Source organism: Bison bison, unplaced genomic scaffold (assembly GCF_000754665.1).
Source record: "Bison bison bison isolate TAMUID 2011002044 unplaced genomic scaffold, Bison_UMD1.0 scf7180017864217, whole genome shotgun sequence".
NCBI classification, from domain to species: domain Eukaryota; kingdom Metazoa; phylum Chordata; class Mammalia; order Artiodactyla; family Bovidae; genus Bison; species Bison bison.
Window position 1 is genome coordinate 4443050 of NW_011494789.1, and position 18530 is coordinate 4461579.

Below are 18530 nucleotides of genomic sequence, written 5' to 3' on the forward strand. Positions count from 1 at the left end.
CCCTGCCCTGAGTAGGTAGATTCTTAATCACAGAAGTCTGCCATCATTACCTTTGTTTTTTTCCCCTAGCCTAGAGCTTCCTTCCTTTTTCCACAGGATTGTATCAAGGGACCTCCCTGAAAAGCCTCTGGGCCATCCCCTCCAGAAGACCTTTATGCCATCATTAGTGGTTAAGAAGAAACAAGACAAAAACCTCTCTGTACACTGAGACCTCCTGGTGCAGGGATGTGACCCCCGTGGGGCGAGTGCAATGAAGTCTCCTCGCCGCCGTCTGCCCTGATGCTGCTTCTGGGCACTGCCAGAAAAAGCTGTGGATGCTCTGTCTTCTCTCTGAACTTCTCTCTGAACTCAGGCAAGGGCTGAGTCCTTCTCTTCTGAGCAGCCAAGGAGCCCTGGGTCCCTGAGAGGCCCCAAAGTGCAGCAGCTCTGGGGCTCCTCCTTGGTTGCCAAAAATCCCTGGGCTTAGGCAATGTGAACCTCACTGATTCATGGGGCATCCATGGGGTGTGTCAGGCACAGTGATCTCTCGGCACCCAGTGTGTCGCTGGGGACTGTGGGACTGTCAGTGTGGTGAACTGACTGGATCCAGCCGTCTCTCTGGAATCATGCCCTCATGGTGAGGTAACCGCAGGACGATGGACCTGACCTTCACTCCTGAGTGGACAGTTACTGATCTGGAGTCCTGTCTTCTTCCTCATACTCAAGTGGGCAGCCCTAGAACAGAGAAGGGCACTCTTTTGGCTGCCTCTGCCCTGAATCTTGCCTGAAGATTGCACCAGGGATGGGAGAGTCAAGTACAACACAGGGAACAGCAGAGTAATCTTCAAGGTCTACTCTCTGCTGCTTTACTGCTTACCTACATCATAGCTGAAACCAGAGGCCCAAATTAGCATTTAGACCTTGACAAAATTGCTTAACTTTTCTGAGCCACAGCTGCCCACTTAATCTCCCAAATGGTATAACGATGCCTGCCTTGCCTACCTCACAGACTTGTTCTGAGGATAAAGTGAAATTAAGCTGCCTCAAAATGCTTGGTGAATGTTAAATGAATAGGAAAGGGGGTTGGAGGGAGGCTAAACTGGAGGGATGATGAGAAGGTCAGAGGATAAGGGGGAATTGGGATTGCTAATTGGGACTAAAATGGCCAGTGATTAGTGGCAAGACTTTGAGCGAGTCATTTGAGTCTCTCACGTATCACATCTGAGAATTAGAACACTAACACCTGACCTGCTCATTCCCCAAGAGTTGATGTGAGGACTAAAGAAAATGACTGTGAGAATTCTTTGTAAATGTATATTGTGAAGGTGTGTTGACTGAAAAAATACACGCAACCTAAGAGACCTTTATTCCGTGGGAATTTTTAGGACTTCAAGCCTTGGAGACAGCATTTCCTCAGAGAACTCTTTCTAAGGAGGTGAGGTGAGGAGTCAGGTTATATAGAAGTTTGCAGCAGGGGATGGGGCTCTGAACAAAAGTTTATTGTTAATTAAGGAAAACCAAATATCTCAAATCAAGAAATTTAGCAGTCTTCTAAGTATGGGAAGCTGCAATCGTCTGGGCTCCCTGAATTCATTCCTTTCATATGCATCTCAGCTATCGGGGCTAAATCCTACTGCATGATCTTTCACATCTTTAATTCCTCTTTCAACTTAGGGAATGGGGGATGTGGTGGGTGGCTGCCTCTTGCTTTTTCTTGCACACACCTGCCCCCTGCCCCAAGCTCCTCAGCATTTACCAGGGAAGTGGCTAAGTGGATGATGGCTGCCAGAAAGCTGGTATTATTCTACCTGGGCTCATAAAAGTATTTTTCTGAGGGAGGAAATGGAGGAAAATATTTTCTATGGGAGGAGGACATAGTCACCATAGTCAGGACACCAATATGGGAGGAACTATTCCATTTCACACCTTTTAGGTTCCAAGCTCTGTTAACTGAGAAGGGGGTAAAGTTTAGTCTCCTGCAGGCACCCAGAAGATGGGAGGTACAAGTGGGGGCTGCCCTCAACAAAGGGTAGGGCTAGAGATGGGGTCATTGGTTGAGTCAGACACAAGGATGTCTCTATAGAAACGGGCACTGATCATGCATCCTCCTCCAGTCAGCTGGTTCTCTTGCTGCTGCCGGCTTGGGGGTCCGCCAGAATGAAGCATAGGTGCTGCTTTATGTTTGAGGGTCCAGCTCCATCTGTCTTTGGACCAGGAACCAGTTCTCTGAAGTCTGCTTTTCTCATGGGACACGTAAGCGCGGACACCACCGACGCGCGGCTTCCTAACGCATATCCGATCGGGGAAGGCGCACTTCCGCTCAGCAGTTGGAGCGGGATGGCAGGCCGGTGTGGGGGAAGGGAGAGGTCGGTGGAGAGGAGGGAGGGACTATATCCGGGAGAGTGGCAGCTTCCGACCAGTGGTCGTGCTTCCGGAGAGGCGCTTCCGGTGGCGGCGGCAGCAGCGGCTCTGGTGGTTCCGGGTGTCTTTGTCCCCCCGGTGTCGCGGCCCTGGCCCGCAGGTGGGTTGGGGGGGCCTTCCGCCGCCCCTCTGCCTCCTTGCCCCTCCCCCGGCCGAGGGGCTGCGAGAGCCAAGCCGCGAAGATGCACTGGGCGCGGAAGGGGCCGAGCCCCTCTCCGGACTGCAAGTCTCGTCTCCCTGGCAACGGCCTCGGCCCTGGGGGCGGGCGGGAGGAGGAGAAACCGCGCGCCTTCGTCCTCCCACGGCGGCCTGGCCGCGGCCCGGCCCGGGAGATCCGGCTCTGGTGGCCGCTGAGACGGGAGCCGAGGCACGGGGAGCGGGGGAGCAGGAGGGCGGGCGCGCAGCCGGATTTGCGTTCGCCTGGCCGCGGAGCTGTCTTCTCACCAGCCCGTCCGGGGAACAACGGGCCGGGCTTCCGGGGAGAGGGCCTACACCATCTCCTCTCCGGCACCAGCCTCCTCCATTTTTCCGGGCCTTGCGTGGAGCTTTTTGGCGGATGTATTTGAATGAATGAATGTCACCAGGGCTCTTTCCAACCCTTCACTCTCCCCAACCATCTGAGGGTGGCGTGGCATAGTGAGAGGAGCGCTGAGTTGTCGGGAGACCTGGGTGTGAGTCCTAGTTTTTTACGTACCTGGTTCTGTGCCTCGGGCAAGTCTCAGTCCCTCCGAGCTTCGGTTTCCTTTTGTTTGAAAGAGTATAACAGTATTACCCATCACTAGGTTATTGTGAGGGAAACTGAAGCATTGTAATTTCTCTGTTTCCTGGTCCATTTCCTGTTCTCTCCATCTGTCTTCCCTGTTCATTCTCAGTATACATTTCCCCACTTTCCTTCAGATCCTTAGTTCCTTTTTGGGGGGTAGGTGGAAAATCTTCCCTGTGAATTGTTAATTTATTTCTTTTCTGATTGAAGGTTTTTTCCCAAGACTCTGAAAGAGGACAGCATTCCCAATGTCACAGTTTAAGCGCCAGCGGATCAACCCGCTTCCAGGGGGACGCAACTTCTCAGGTGATCACCTTTATCTCTACCTGGCCCCACATTGGGAAGTATATGGTTTGAAGTTAGTCTTTAACAGACGTTAGTCTTTAAATCCACCAGGGGTTTTCCTGGTGGAGTGCAGTTTGCTGCTGATGTTTCTTAGGAAGCTAGTCGATGACCACAGTGGTTGTCAGCAAAACCCTGTTGGGACTTGTACGGATCCACTTTACCCTTTGGGTTTCCTGTCTTCTCTAGCTGACTCTTGTGCTTACCACGGTAGGTGCAATTCCTGGATTGCTTCTCTTCCAACAGGCGCAGCTTCGACATCCCTTCTGGGCCCTCCTCCTGGTTTGCTCACTCCTCCTGTGGCCACAGACCTGTCCCAAAATGCCAGGCACCTTCAGGTAAGTTGGGCATTCCGTCTAGTCAGTTTCAGCACTTGGGAGGACCTCAGCATGCATGGTTGTCCGATGCTTTCATTCTTACATGACATTGTTCATCCTTCTTGACACTCCTATCGTCAACCAGTCCAGAGGTAACTAGACCTCTCTGACTGGGGAGTCTTTGGTTTTGATTCTAGGGAAATCTCTAGGGTGCTTTTTGGAGTTAAGGAAGAACTGGGAATCCTAGAAGAAGCTTATGGCCCAAGAATCAGCATGACTTCTCCCACCTTCGGTAGATTATGTCCACTAGACACATGTGCTTCCTTCTACAGGAAGCTCCGTGCAGTACTTTGATCTGGGGCTGGAAGGGTGGAGAAAGATGAGATGCTAATGGCAGAGCATGGATAGATGCTTCCTCTTACCTTTTAAACTTCACTCTTATATAGGGTGGAGAGAAACAGCGGGTTTTCACTGGCATTGTTACCAGCTTGCACGACTACTTTGGGGTGGTGGATGAAGAAGTCTTTTTTCAGCTAAGGTAGGCTGAGGCCGTTCCCCTTCTGGAAATGCTTAACGGGATTCGGGTCTGTCACCGTGCTGGTGGGGCCTTCTAAAGACATTGCTTTGCTGTTATGCAAGGTGTGAGAAATCTTGATGGGAAGGGCCTCATAGGGACAGTCAAGGTGGCTTGGCCAGGGTCTCTCTCCTGACTGGGTCTCCTGGCTTGTGTGCTGGCAGTGTGGTGAAGGGCCGGCTGCCCCAGCTGGGTGAGAAGGTGCTGGTGAAGGCTGCATACAACCCAGGTCAGGCAGTGCCCTGGAATGCTGTCAAGGTGCAGACGCTCTCCAACCAGGTATTCATCTCTCCTCAGCATGTGCATTGGAAAGGGGTAGGAGGGACACCCTGGTGCCCAGAAAGATGGACAGGAACCTTTCTTTGGTCAAGGGGGTAGGGCCACATTTTTCCAAGGTAGTGAGCACTTCAGCCATGGGATGCCCTGAGTTTCCTGGTTACTGTTCTGCAGCCCCTACTGAAGTCCCCAGCACCTCCCCTTCTACATGTGGCAGCCCTGGGCCAGAAGCAAGGGATTCTGGGAGCTCAGCCCCAGCTGATCTTTCAGCCTCACCGGATTCCCCCACTCTTTCCTCAGAAGCGTGAGTACCAGCGACATGGATATTGGGGGTGTGGCTTTATGGAGTACTCTGGTTGAATGGACTTGTAAGAATTAGGTTGTTGCTCTCAGAAAAAAAGTGGAGACTAGAATAGGGGACAGGAAAGTTGGGCAAATATTTAGGTGTTTTGAGTCACTATCCATTTCCTTTCTGCAGCTCTGAGTCTCTTCCAAACATCCCACACACTTCATCTGAGCCACCTGAACAGGTTTCCTGCTCGGGGCCCTCATGGACGATTGGATCAGGGCCGAAGGTAAGATGATGATCAAGCAGGAAAGGTGCTTCATTTCTTTGCCTCTCAGAGAATGTGCCCCATCCCCCCTTTTTTTGACCACTTCTTAACACCAGCATTCTCTTCGTGCAGCTAGATCCTAGTCCCTTTACCCTAAGATAGGCTGACACGTTGAGAAATATTGGAACTTTATAAGCTGGTTCAACAAGTAGGGATTTGGCATAATCATCTTTCAAAATATCACACTGAATTTGTTTTTAATATATAATTTTGTCTTTTATTTCTAGTCTCTAAGATTGGGATACCAGGAATCAAAACTGAAGAAAATAGTAGTGTCCAAAAAATTTTTTGCAGTGTGTTTTTTTAACTGAAGCATAATTTACAATATAATACCAGTAGATTGGAAATTTTATTTATTACGAGATGATTACCACAATAGCTGGTTACTATCTGTCACTCTACAGAGTTATTAAAGTATTGATTATATTGTCTGTGCTGTATATTACATCTCTATGACTTACTTATTTTATAATTGGAAGTTTGAACTTTTTAATCCTCCTTCACTTGTATTAGGGCTTCCCTGATAGCTCTTTTGGTAGAGTCTGCCTGCAATGTAGGAGATCCTGGTTTGATTCCTGGGTTGGGAAGATCTGCTGGGGAAGGGATAGACTACCCACTCCAGTATTCTTGGGCTTCCCTGGTGGCTCAGTTGGTAAAGAATTCGCCTGCAATGAGGGAGACCTGGGTTCGATCCCTAGGTTGGATCCCTGGGTTGGGAAAATCCCCTGGAGAAGGGAAAGGCTCACTCCAGTATTCTGGCCGGGAGAATTCCATGGACTGTTTATGTATAGTCCATGGGGTCACGAAGAGTCGGACATGGCTGAGTGACTTTCACTTTCACCTGTTTTGCCCGTTCCCCCCACAACCCCCTCTGCTCTGGTGACCACCAGTATGTTCTCTATATCTGTGAGTCTGTTTCTGTTTTTTTGATGGTTTTTTTTTTTAGTTTCCTGCAGTGCATGATTTAATTCTTAGTATAAAACATGTTTCTTCCTATACACCACAGAAGTCAGCGATGTGATAGACTATGTATGTTGCACTCTGTCCAGAAATCCTGTGCTGTGGACATGTAGACGTGGCCTTGTGTGGAGCAGGCATGGTGGCTTTGGGCCTTTGGGGCATTCTGGGCCATCGTGTGTCATCTGTGAGCGTTGGGGACTGCCAGGAGCATGCTTCCTGTTCTCTCTGGCTCACATGTTCTGATCCTGCCGTACCCTACCTAAAAGTTTTTGTTTCTATCCCTAGGAGTTATGCTCTAGACTAGTTTGTTGAAGACACATTCGAGTTATTTCTGTCAGTCTTCTTTTTAACTTTTTATTATGGAAATTTTCAAATATAAGCATAGTAAATACCCTCATATACCCATCACCCAGCTTCAACAAGTATCAATATCTGCCATTCTTTTTCATCTGCCTTATACTTTGTTTTTTTTTTTCTTTTTTTTTAAGGTAAAATTTATGTAGGTTGATGTGCACAGATCTTAGATGGGCAGTTTTGACAAATGAAAAATCCCATGTGACTCTCACCCCTTTTAAGATACAGAATATGTCCATCACTCCAGAAAGGGTTCTCATGTTCTAGTTCTCTTCTGAAATGAGGACTGTTCTCAGAAGGAAACCGCTTCCTCTCCCAGAAGCCAGTGATTATTACTTGTAAGTAAGGGCTAAGCACGCAGTCTACTGCAGACATGTAAAGGGGGCATGGAGTTCCTCAGAGAAAAAGCTTTAAGCAAAGTGATGGAGCTAGTCTGCTGAAGCTGCTGTGTGCTGCCTTGGGGTAGGTCATTGGGAACTCTGGAGTGGGCAGCTCTGATTGTGTAGGATTTTTTTCCACAGCATCTCCACTGCTTAAAACAGTTTCATTCAAGTTACTAGTGTATAATTCACATACACCCGTACCTCTTGTCCTCTGCATCTTCTTGGTCTTCAGTTTCCAAGGACTCTCCAACTCTCCCGTTCTGTGAGTTTATTAAAGACTTTGTTACAGACTGAGGACAGCAGGTGCCCTCAGGGATAATGTAGCCTGGGTAGAAATCAATGGCTGCTATTGACTTTTTGCTTTAGGTTCAAATTCAGCCTTCCTGTGAAGCCAGTAGCATTTGATTGTCCAGGACACACCAAGCCCTGTGCAAGTTCTGTGTTCTGTTACTTTGGCCATAATGGTTCAGTGTCACGGTCTCTAGAGATAGAAGACATGACTTTTGGGAGTGAGATACTACCATGAGTCTGTAGAAGGGATTTGCAGAGCCGGGGAGGGGGCAGTAGCAATGAGGTCACCCTCTGGGGGAACAACCGTTTATAACCGAGTCAGCCATCTTAGTGTTTGACTGGAAACCAGGCTTTCTTTTGAACTTCAGGTTTTGGGAGGCAGAAACCAGTGTCTCCTTTGGATTGCTAATGCTGAACTACTGAGGGGTTTAGACAAGGATACTCAGCCGGGTAGACCATCTCAGTGTCCTGCTGAAGTTACCCAGATGGCTTCCACTGTTCGTGCTTTATAGTCTCTTCCTGACAATTGACAATAAAGATTACAGGATTCAGTGGAACATGCACTTCAACTTGAGGTTGACAGCCTTTACTGAAGAGTTCACTTCAATCACGGGTGAGCTGAAGAGAGTTATCAAAATGACTTTGGAGCAGTTCTTCTGTTAGAGACACAGAAGCACTGATATCCCACAAGGGCAAGATTAGAAGGCAGCTTTTGGAGGGAGATACTGATGAACAAGGAAATTACCCAGGCAGAAATGTGAGAAAAGAAAAATTCTGCATTAAATATAATCGAGTTAGTCAATCAGGGGTGTCATGACTAGGGAAACAACCCAGGCAGGTCTAAAGGAAAAGAGCAGAGACCTGGTAAAAAAAAATAGAATTAGCTCAGCATTACCTCAGCATGAAGAATTGACAGTCGATTTCATTTCCCCTGAGAGACATGGCTCCCCCGTCAGTCTGGCGTTTTATAATGGCCTGAAGGCTTTGCTTTTCCGCTGTTCTCATTGCTCGCAGCGTAACGTGGTGGCACCGTAATAAGTGATTTATTATAAAACATAGTACATGACATTATGTAAAGTTAAAGTACTACAAAAATTATCATTCCCTCTTTCCCTTTAAAGGTAAGCATTTAAAAACTTTATTTAATTAAAGTATAGTTGGTTTACAATATTGTATTAGTTTCAGGTGTACAACATAGCAGTTATACTCCATTTAAAGTTATGTGCTTTTATAGATCACACTCCATTTAAAGTTATTATACAATGTTGGCTATAATCCCTGTGCTGTGTATTACACCTTTGTATTTTATTTATTTTGTACATAGTAGTTTGTACCTCTTAGTCTCCTATTCTTATCCCCCCATCCCCCTGTCCCCAAGGTAGCCATTCTTATATTTGAAGACCTTTAGAAAAGCAAAATTACTTCCTGTCACTTTTTTCCCCATTGTTCTTTCCTAGTCTCTCTCTCTCTCTCTCTCTCTCTCTATATATATATATATATACACACATACACACACACACACAGACACACACACATAGTTTTTATAATTTTAATCTGAGTTCAGATTTTTTTTAATACATTCTTATTTAACATGTGTTCCATATTGCAGAGTAATCCTCAGAATTGTTTTAATGGCTGTATGATTAGTGAATTTTTATGACTTAAATGTGTAGGGTTAAGGGTTTGTGGGGCTTCCCTGGTGGCTCAGATGGTACAGAATCTGCCTGCAGTATGGGAGACCCAGGTTTGATTGCTCTGGTGTGGGAGACCCAGGTTTGATTCCTCTGCAATGTGGGAGACCTAGGTTTGATTCCTCTGCAGTGTGGGAGACTCAGGTTTGATTCCTGGGTTGTGAAGATCCTCCAGAGAAGCAAATGGCTACCAACTCCAGTATTCTTGTCTGGAAAATTCCATGGAACAGAGGAGCCTGGTGGGCTGCAGTCCATGGGGTTGCAAGAAAGCCAGACATGACTGAGCAACTAACACTTTCTCTTCACTTTTTTCAAGGGTTTGTTACCAGATCTCTCTCTCTCAATTAAACTTGATAGAACCCATAGCATGGTACCATATATGTATCTCTTGTTAAAAAAAAAAAAAAAAAGTTAATTTTCTCATTTCAAAAATTTACATGTTAGTTTTAACTTACAATGTTCGTAAAAATATTAAAAAATTATTAGCTTTATCAGTCAGAGGCGTCCACCATTAATATTTTCTCTCAGTCTTTTAAAGCTGTTTTTGCTCATTTGAGGCACTGTTTTCTATACAGTGTTCCATACTGTACTTTTTGTTTAACATGAATGGTTTTCTGTGTTATTTAAAGCATTTAAATGTATACTTTAATATCTTTAATAACAGTCTCTTATATGGCTGTTAGTATGGCTTATTTATCCATTTCTTTAAAGTTCAGGATTCAGATGGTTTCCAGCTCTTTTTAGGCCAACATGTCCTGAAGCTGTATTTAACAGTATGGTTTCTTCCTTCTGGTGATGAATCAACCTCCAGCGATGACTACGACTCCAAGAAACGCAAACAGCGAGCTGGTGGAGAGCCTTGGGGTGCTAAGAAACCAAGGCATGACCTGCCTCCTTACCGAGTCCATCTCACTCCCTATACTGTGGACAGGTGAGTGGGGAGGCTGGGCTGGGGGGTGAGAATTGCAGGTGGTAACATTTTTCTTGTGTAAATATGATATAGTCTGGTAGTAATTGTGTATGTGTATTCTTATGACCTTTTTGCTCACTTCATTTTTGTTTTGTAATGTGACAAATTTATTTCAGAATCTCAAATTCAGGCCAGCATAGCACCACTGATTTATGATCTAATCACCAGAAGTTGTTATGTCAGCCTATAATTATGGCATCCCAATCAAAATCCAGGTGCCCAATACCAGTTATAAATCAGGTGGAAACTATGGGTCATGGGAACGGTGGGACTGGTTTCTCAGGGAAGCTCTGAATGATTTCTTGAGTGTGACAGCATGTACGAGGTCACAGGTCCCCATACAAACTTACTTCTCAAGCGTAGAATCTGAGTAGATGAGTGATCCCAGATGCCAGCTAGCAGGGGAGATGCAGGGCTCCAGCTGCTGTGTTAGAAGCCCCCCAGGGCAGATCCACTTTGCTCCAAGTAGAAGTGAGGGCGGCCTCTTAGCACCTCCTCCTCATGATGGGCAGGGAGGGCGGGCTGCCCTGCTTCCACCCCCAGGAGCAGGCCACACCTTGTACTCTCCATGCTGACCCACCTGCCTCCCTAGGGTAATCTCAGGAGACCCTGGTCCCCACATCACCACTGCGGCAGGGTGCATCTTGAGTGGTCAGGACACCGATTGCTGATGATTAGCCACACACACAGCTGTGTATTTTTTTAAAATCACAAGTGGAAGCCTGTTGTACATACTATTTGGCACTTTGCTTTTTCACTTATCTTGGAATTTATTCCACATTAATGTTTGTTAGACTGATCTCATTCTTTTTAGCAACCACACGGCTAAGTGGATGGACCAGAATTTATTGAACCAGGTCTCCATTTTTAATCTGCAGTTATTCTAAATCTTGTTGTAATAATAAACGTTCTTCTGTAGACATGTCTGTGGACAGGTGCAAGTATTTTATTGGGCTCAGTTCCTAGAAATGGAGTAGCTGGCTTAAAGGTCTGTGAACCTTGAAGGTATGGCCAGGCTTCTCACAGAGGCTGTCAGTTTACCTTCTCACACGAATTGTGAGGTACTTGCACCCCCAGCCTTTGCCAACACCGTGTCAGCCAGCTTCATGATGTTTGTCAGTCCAGTAGGTGAAAAGTGATACCCTGATTTGAATTTCTTTAATTATGAGTGATACTGAGGATATTTTCATGAGCTCTTCAGTCTCATTCCTTTTTCTAAGTATCTGTTGCTGTCAGTTTTTCCAGTTTTCTCTTAGACATGTGATTTTTTTTTAGTGATTTGTGAGTTCCTTTTATATTAACTTTAAGATAAAGACTCTTTGCTGTCATATATTGCAAATGTCTTTTTTCCTTTCCCTAGATTGACTTGTAGCATTTAGTGGTCAAATCTAATCCATTTTTCTCTCTTCAGAGGTGTCTTCCTTAGAAAATTCTTCTCAGATTATAAAAGAATTTGCTTCCCTTTTCTTTCAAGTCTTTTTTATGGTTCCATGTAAAAAAAAAAAAAAAACAGAACAAAAAAAACACTTCATCATTGTTCAATCTGGAACTCCCTGCTTTCTTCCCACAGCCCTGTCTTTGATTTCTTAGAACTCCAGCGCCGTTACCGCACCCTCCTGGTTCCCTCAGATTTTCTGGCCGTGCATCTGAGCTGGCTGTCGGCCTTCCCTGTGAGCCAGCCCTTCTCTCTCCATCATCCGAGCCGCATCCAGGTATCTTCGGAGAAGGAGCCAGCTGCTGATGCTGGTGCAGAGCCCCCCCCTACAGACAGCGACCCCACCTACAGTTCCAAGGTGAGTTGGCTGGGGTCCTGCCACTTGATCCCCTTGTTGAGGGCTGAGAAAGCTCTCGAGTGTCTCCTTCACGCCGTCCCTACCAGGTACTGCTGCTCTCCTCCCCGGGACTGGAGGAATTGTATCGTTGTTGCATGCTGTTCGTGGATGACATGGCTGAGCCACGGGAGACCCCGGAACACCCTCTGAAGCAAATTAAAGTAAGAGCTGGAGCCCAGGAGGCAAGACACACTTACTGACGATGGTCAGTCCCTGTCAGCTGAGATGCTGCTCATGAGCTCAAAGAAACAGAGTTGAGATACTAGTCGTTCTGCCCGGAGCAGGGTGTGGCCCAGAGATGGTCTTACTAGATTTACGTGGGGTTCAAGTTCATGGGTAGAGAGCTGCCCCCCACGTGCAGTGTGGTGGACTCTGTTCCCCAGTGGTGCAGGTTGTTTCCCAGTAGGAAGCCCAGATGATTGGTTTTTCATGTCTTATCCCTGGTCTCTCTTTGCAGTTTTTGCTGGGCTGGAAGGATGATGAGGCAGTGCTGGTTGGTGGTGAGTGGTCTCCTTCGCTGGATGGCCTCGACCCCAAGGGCGACCCACAGGTGCTTGTCCGCACTGCTACACGCTGCGCGCAGGCCCAGGCTGGCATCGACTTGAGTGCCTGCACCAAGTGGTGAGTGGCTGCCAGAGCTTGCCTGTGGGCACCACTGAGTGGGTGAGACCCAGGCGGAGGCCAGGCTTCTGCTGGGCCTTTCTGACCTGTCAGCTCCCATCAGTTCCCTCATCCCAGCTCATCTCCCTCCCTCCAGCCCTGCCAGTGGTTGCTGTAGTCCCGAGCATGGCTAGGGATGTGTAAGTGTGTTGAGAGCCAGCTGACCCTCCAAGGCTCCTCAGATGTGGTCCCCAGCCACATTCCGAGCTCCTTACTGCCACGGCACCTCGGATAGTAACTGTTGGGTTACCTGTCTCTTCCCATGGACCATTTCTTGAGGACTTGGACTGTATCTTTTAGAGCTTGGCCCACAGTACATGTTCATTAAATGTTGACTGGCAGCTGAAGCACTCACTTGTGAAAGTCATGGGTCAGCACTTCATTTCTCCTTTCACTGTGAGCAGGTGGCGCTTTGCTGAGTTTCAGTACCTGCAGGCGGGACCCCCGAGGCGGCTCCAGACCGTGGTGGTGTACCTGCCAGACATCTGGACCATCATGCCCACTTTGGAAGAGTGGGAGGCCCTGTGCCAGCAGAAAGCTGCAGAGGCAGCTCCCCCGCCCCCGGAGGTGCCAGTGGTGAGGCCAAGGCTTACGAACCAATGAGGGAGGGAGGTACCTGAACCCCGGGACCCAGGTGGTCATAGCCCTTGACATCTGCCACAGGAAACAGAGCCTACAGAGCAGCCGGCTGATGGATCGGAGCAAGCAGCAGACGCCTCTAAGAGTGCCGAGAATCCAGAGGTCACCGCACAGCAGGAAGTGGACACTGACCTCCCAGAGGCCCCCCCACCCCCTCTGGAACCTGCTGTCATGGCGCGCTCCCGCTGTGTAAACCTGTCCCTGCAAAGTATCGTGGAGGACCGGAGGCCAAAGGAAAGGATCTCTTTTGAGGCAGGTGTAGGAGCTGGCGGCTGTGGGGCGGTAGCGGGTGATGGGAACACTCTCTGTCCTGAGGCTCATGGCCTCCCGCCACCTCCCCCACCAGGCCACGGTGTTGGCTGAGCTGTTTCTGGAGATGCTGCAGAGGGACTTTGGCTATAGGATTTATAAGACGCTCCTGAGCCTTCCTGAAAAGGTCGTGGCCCCGCCTGAGCCTGAGAAGGAGGAGGCAGCCAAGGAAGAAGAAGCAGTCAAGGAGGAGGCCAAGGAGTCCAAGGATGAGGTACAGAGTGAGGGCACAGCTGCCGAGGCAGACGCCCCGCCGGTGAGTATCGCTGCCCTTTGTGCGGGCACTGGGGCGGCAGGTCCTAAGGCCCACCAGAACTGGAGCACAGAGCGTGCCTCAGCTCTGCTCACTACCCCACACTCACTGCACGCACCTCCTGACCCCGGTGTGACTTGGGCACAGGGCATGTAACTCTCCTGTGTGGCTACACAGCTCGGAGGTGAAGCACCTGGGAGAAGGGAGGAGGGCCTGGAGCTTCGTGAAGGGAAGCGTGGTTGACAGGGCACCATGGACATCTGTGTTCATAGCAGTGTTTTGATGGGTACAGGTGTTTTCATGACCCTATGGTTAACTACAGCACTGCATTTTCTTAACGGTTTCTAAAGTCCATGGGTCTGCTTCTTGCCTAAATATAATCAAGTAAGCAGATTGCTTATGGGACTAGGCTTGACTCCCGAGGAGCACCCCAGGTGTCTGGAACTCGCCCTGGTCTGCTCTGTGACCCCTGTGTAATGAAGTACATTAAATGAGACGCTGCACGTAAGCCTTTATACCATTGCCTGAAGACGGCCAAAGTGAAAATGTTAACCGTTGTTATGGTGCGTAATTCCAGGGGCAGCTCTTCTCCTTATCATCTGGGTCTGCTTCTCCTAGAAGGAAGATGGGCTTTTGCCCAAACCCCCGTCTTCTGGGGGAGAAGACGAAGAGAAACCCCGGGGTGAGGCATCTGAGGACCTGTGTGAGATGGCCTTGGACCCAGAACTGCTGCTCCTGAGAGACGACGGGGAGGAGGAATTTGGTATGTGTGGTGCCAGCCGGATGGTGGCTTCTTGACACTGTGGCTTACTGCTCTCTCGTTCTGGATGGAGCCAGTCTGGACCCATGTGGGCCTTGCTCTAGGCTCACCTCAGGCTTTCTGTAGCAGGAGCCAAGCTGGAGGATTCCGAGGTCCGGTCGGTTGCTTCGAACCAGTCAGAGATGGAGTTCTCGACCCTTCAGGACATGGTGAGACCTTCAGTGTGCTCTTGGGGCTCCGTGACCGGGAAGCCTGGCAAGGCCTCTGACTCTCCTGGGAAAGGGATGCTTTTACTAAATGGCCTCTGGCATTTTTTTTTAATAGATTGATAGTTAAAAAAAAAAAATTATTTATTTTGGCTTCATTGGGTCTTAGTCATGGTACACCGGGTATCTTTTGCTGTGGCACACTGATTCTCTAGTTTTGGCATGTGGGCACTCTAGTTACTCCATGGCATGTAGGATCTTAGTTCCCCAACCAGCAATTGAACCTTTGTCCCCCACGCTGCAAGGTAGATGCTTATCTGCTGGACCACCAGGAAAGTCCGAGACACCTGGCATCTTCTCATTGATCAAAGACAAAGGTGGCTCTTGGCTCGTGGGATAGCACACTCATAGGATCCAGGAGAATCCTTCAGTGTCTCTATCAGTGTGGTTCTGAGTGAGCTGTCTGATCTAGGAGCACACACGGTTCCTCTCTGGATGACAGGCCTTGGGGCGGAAGTGCCCCAGAGAGAGATCTTTGCTCACAGGCCAAGGGTCAGATCTCCAACTGGAAGGTGTGTCTGGGTGTGAATGTGTCAGCCAAGCTGCCTTATTTTGAAAGGGCTTCATCCTGGGTGATTTAGCATTAAGAGAGCTATTTGTAAATCCTGTTCATCCTTGTTTCTCTTGCAGCCCAAGGAGCTGGAACCCTCTGCTGTGCTCCCTGTGGACTGTCTTCTTGCTTTCGTCTACTTTGACGCCAACTGGTGTGGCTACTTGCACCGGCGAGACCTGGAGAGGATCCTGCTTACCCTTGGGCTGCGGCTCAGTGCAGAGCAGGTAGCGTCTCCCAGCCCTCCCTGAGATGCCTCCCCCAGTGTCGTTGTGTGCAGGTGTGGCTTGGGATGCTGTGGCTCTAGGTTCTTGTGCGCCATTACAGGGGCCTTGCACCTTCTTCTCTGTGGGCATCGTGGGTGTGTGTTTCCTGCAGGCCAAACAGCTGGTCAGCAGGGCGGTGTCCCAGAACATCTGCCAGTATCGGAGCCTTCAGTACAGCCGCCCGGAGGGCCCAGACGGGGCAGTCCCTGAGGACCTGCTCTTCGGTGCGAACTGGGCCCTGCGGCCTCCAGGGGACGGGGGCGGGTGGGTTGCTTTCTCCCACTTCCCGTCCCTGAGTCTTCTCCTGGCCCTCCTAGGAAACCTGGACCTGCTACCTCCTCCCGGGAAGAGTGGAAAGCCGGGTACAACCCCAGTGGAGCACAAGGGCCTGGTGTCCCACAATGGCAGCCTCATCAACGTGGGGAACCTGCTGCAGCGTGCGGAGCAGCAGGACAGCGGGCGGCTCTACCTGGAGAACAAGATTCACACACTGGAGCTTAAGCTGGGTGAGTGGCCTGTGGCTTGGGGACATGAAGCGGGAGGCCTGCACCCCAGACTCCAGGCTGCCCGCCATCTGCTCCCCTCTTAGCTGAGCAGTCTCTCCGGCCTGCCCCCACCAGAGGAGAGCCATAACCGTTTCTCAGCCACTGAAGTGACAAATAAGACACTGGCAACGGAAATGCAGGATCTGCGGGCCCGGCTGGCCGAGGCTGAGGAGATGGCCCGGACAGCCGAGCGACAGAAGAACCAGCTTCAGCGGCTGCTTCAGGAGTTCCGAAGGCGCCTGACCACCTTGCAGCTCGACACACAGAGGATGCTTGAAAAGGTGAGCCTCCTGGAGAGCCGGCCGTTGCGTGGTGAGGTGGGTCAGCACAGCCGGCTCAGCTTCACTGGCATTTGCCTCCATCTGCTAGTTTCTTATGGAATCCATCAGTCAGCAGCTTGCGACCGGGAGCCTCCCAGGAGGAAGTGGTTAGTAGTTCTCGGATGGGATCTCGGATCTCAGCCCTTCCTCCTCCAAGTCCTGATTCTCGTGTGTCTGTTTCAAACAGGCTGACAGCTGGGTAGAGAAGGAGGAGCCAGCACCAAGCAACTGAGGGGCCTGGTGCAGGAGCCCTATGAGGTCAGCGATGGAGCCTGCTGAAGTTAGAGCCCAGAAAGCAGCCAGAACAGGACCTGGGAGCTGGAGGCAGGGGTGGCTGACCTGGCGGCACTCGGCCTCTGTGGAGGCGCTCAGGCCGTCAGGGGGGGGTCTGTCTGTGCCACGTGGGTCGGATGAGTGAGGAAGCCGGTTCCCCGCGCAACTAAATCCAACATCTTGTGCACCCCTCGAATGTCATTTTGCCCTCTACTTTGGGATTCCTCCTGGGGCCCTTTCGTCTTGTGCTGACTTTCTCCTGTCCTCTTCCAGTTTAGAATAAGACAGGGCAGGAAAAGGCTTTTCAAGTCTGTCATAAGGTCTGATGCCAATAAACTAAAGGAGCAGACGTGGAATCTGGTTGGGGGTAAGAACCCTTACGAATGGCACAAATCCTGCCAGCTTCCAGGAGCAGGTTTTTGGGGAGGGGGCTCCCTGGCCATCACGGGAACGGTGTCAGTGCTAGCGAGCGTTTGGTGTGGGGCTGTGTCTGCCAGTCAACAGTGTTCAGCTGCCCCAGGTGTGCCAGAAGAAACCAGCACCTGTCCCCCGGCTCCCTGTGTTCAGAATGTGGTATTGGCTCTGGCCCGGCCTTTCCCCTTCCCCACAAGTCTTGCCTCTTTCCATTAATCCGTGGTTTCAGCTTGACTTTGTATATAAAGTTGGTTTTCTTTCTTTCTTCTTTTTTTTTTTTTGGCTTTTTGTTTTTTAAATAAACCAAAGTCAAAAACAAACCCAGTGTGCTCCATAGCTCTCCCCTTGACTCCTTGTCTAGGTCTGATTCTGCACTCTCCTCCCCACCCTCAGCCCAGCCTCTGCTGGTGGAGGTGTCTCCTCCAGAGGGTGGCTGGTAGGGGGCAGCTCTGGGCTCCATGACCTGTTGGTCAGGAGAGGGGATGCTACGGGTGGTTGGGGCAACCCCGCCCTGACCACCCCCCTAAGGGGGTAAGGGGGCAGCCTAACCTAGAGAGAGACCTGGGGTGGCCCTTCCCTTCTTAATAGTTACAGCACAATAATATATGGACATTTCATTGAAAATTTTACTTGGAAAAATAAAGTTCCAAATAACCAGGTGAGACATAAACCCACTCTTCTTGCTCTGAGGCCCATGACTTGGTCGGTGATGTTTAGTGTGGTAGGATGTTTACACACGTTGAGTCCCAGCTTCTAGGGAAGCTGTAAGACTAAGGGTCTCCCCTGCAGGTGACCCAAAGGCTAGAAGTGGGCTGAGCCTGAGTGCTGGGAGACACTCCAGGGCAGTGTCGCAGCCTCTCCCAGAAAAGGTGAGTCTGAGGTGAAAAGGCAGCGTAGGTGGGGGACTCCCAAGGGAGCCCTTCTGGAGGTAGATGTGGTCCCAACTGTGCAGCCAGGCTGAGACCTCTAGGGAGCTGACAGTCCAGGCTCTGGCCCGAGTCCAGGAGGCACTTTGGACGGTTCTTCAGGAACAGACAGCCTACACTGCTTACCTGTCTGCGGGTTTCTGCTACGGTGGGGTAGGGACACAGCAGCCTGCTAGGGCTCTTGGTGTCAGGCCTTCCAAGGGGCTGGGGAAGGGGAGCCACCACTGTCCCCATACTTCTCCCAAGGAGGGGCCCTTTGCTGGCTGATGCCCGAGCTTTTGAAAAGGGCAGATGAGGGAGGCTGGCTTGTGTTCCAGAGTTTTCCCCAGGCCAGGCTCAGTCATCCGCCACGATGGAAAGGGCTCGGAGCTCGCTCAGCCTGGCCTCGTTCTCCCGCTCCCGCTGCTCGTCAGGGCAGCCGGGCTGGTCAAGCTGCTGGGTCAAGTCTCCGAAGATCTTGTGCATTTCTGAGTAGTACACGACCTGGGGGGGAAGAGGAGAGGTCTGCAGGTGCTGTGCTCAGGACACGGGGCCCCAAAGCACTGCACCCCTGGGATGGCGAGCAGATAAGTTGGAGCCTAT

The 18530-nt window shown here is 50.0% G+C and overlaps 3 protein-coding genes across 6 annotated transcripts in view; 2 read left to right on the forward strand and 1 right to left on the reverse strand.

The window, feature by feature from the left end:
• The window catches only part of LOC104992572 (chromosome unknown open reading frame, human C8orf58), a gene marked incomplete at its 5' end in the record, with an annotated part of 6176 nt that extends 4830 nt beyond the window's left edge, over positions 1 to 1346 (forward strand). The window contains one exon of the mRNA XM_010845496.1: positions 97 to 1346. Coding sequence (XP_010843798.1) covers positions 97 to 208 — 112 coding nt within the window. The remainder of the gene's footprint in view (positions 1 to 96) is intronic.
• Positions 1347 to 2301: 955 nt separating this feature from the next.
• On the forward strand, positions 2302 to 17342 carry CCAR2 (cell cycle and apoptosis regulator 2). 3 transcript variants are annotated; one of them, XM_010845483.1, is made up of 21 exons: positions 2302 to 2500; positions 3374 to 3469; positions 3752 to 3843; positions 4269 to 4360; positions 4561 to 4675; positions 4847 to 4976; positions 5151 to 5247; positions 9777 to 9896; positions 11506 to 11728; positions 11815 to 11928; positions 12225 to 12388; positions 12832 to 13003; positions 13091 to 13318; positions 13413 to 13631; positions 14247 to 14391; positions 14515 to 14597; positions 15285 to 15431; positions 15583 to 15694; positions 15788 to 15976; positions 16091 to 16296; positions 16523 to 17342. In XM_010845483.1, the coding sequence occupies exons 2-21, from the start codon at positions 3412 to 3414 to the stop codon at positions 16565 to 16567; spliced, it is 2751 nt and encodes a 916-aa protein (XP_010843785.1). In that variant the 5' UTR covers positions 2302 to 2500; positions 3374 to 3411; the 3' UTR covers positions 16568 to 17342. The 3 variants fall into 3 exon arrangements, with proteins under 3 accessions (XP_010843785.1, XP_010843787.1, XP_010843786.1); XM_010845485.1 differs by having other exon boundaries at positions 14518 to 14597; XM_010845484.1 differs by lacking the exon at positions 2302 to 2500 and adding an exon at positions 2718 to 3071.
• A 286-nt stretch (positions 17343 to 17628) lies between these two features.
• BIN3 (bridging integrator 3) overlaps positions 17629 to 18530 on the reverse strand; it is a 50945-nt gene continuing 50043 nt past the window's right edge. Inside the window, exon 9 of one of the 2 annotated variants that reach the window (XM_010845481.1) lies at positions 17629 to 18431. In XM_010845481.1, coding sequence (XP_010843783.1) covers positions 18285 to 18431 — 147 coding nt within the window. In that variant the 3' untranslated portion in view covers positions 17629 to 18284. The remainder of the gene's footprint in view (positions 18432 to 18530) is intronic. The other variant, XM_010845482.1, reaches the window with a different exon arrangement.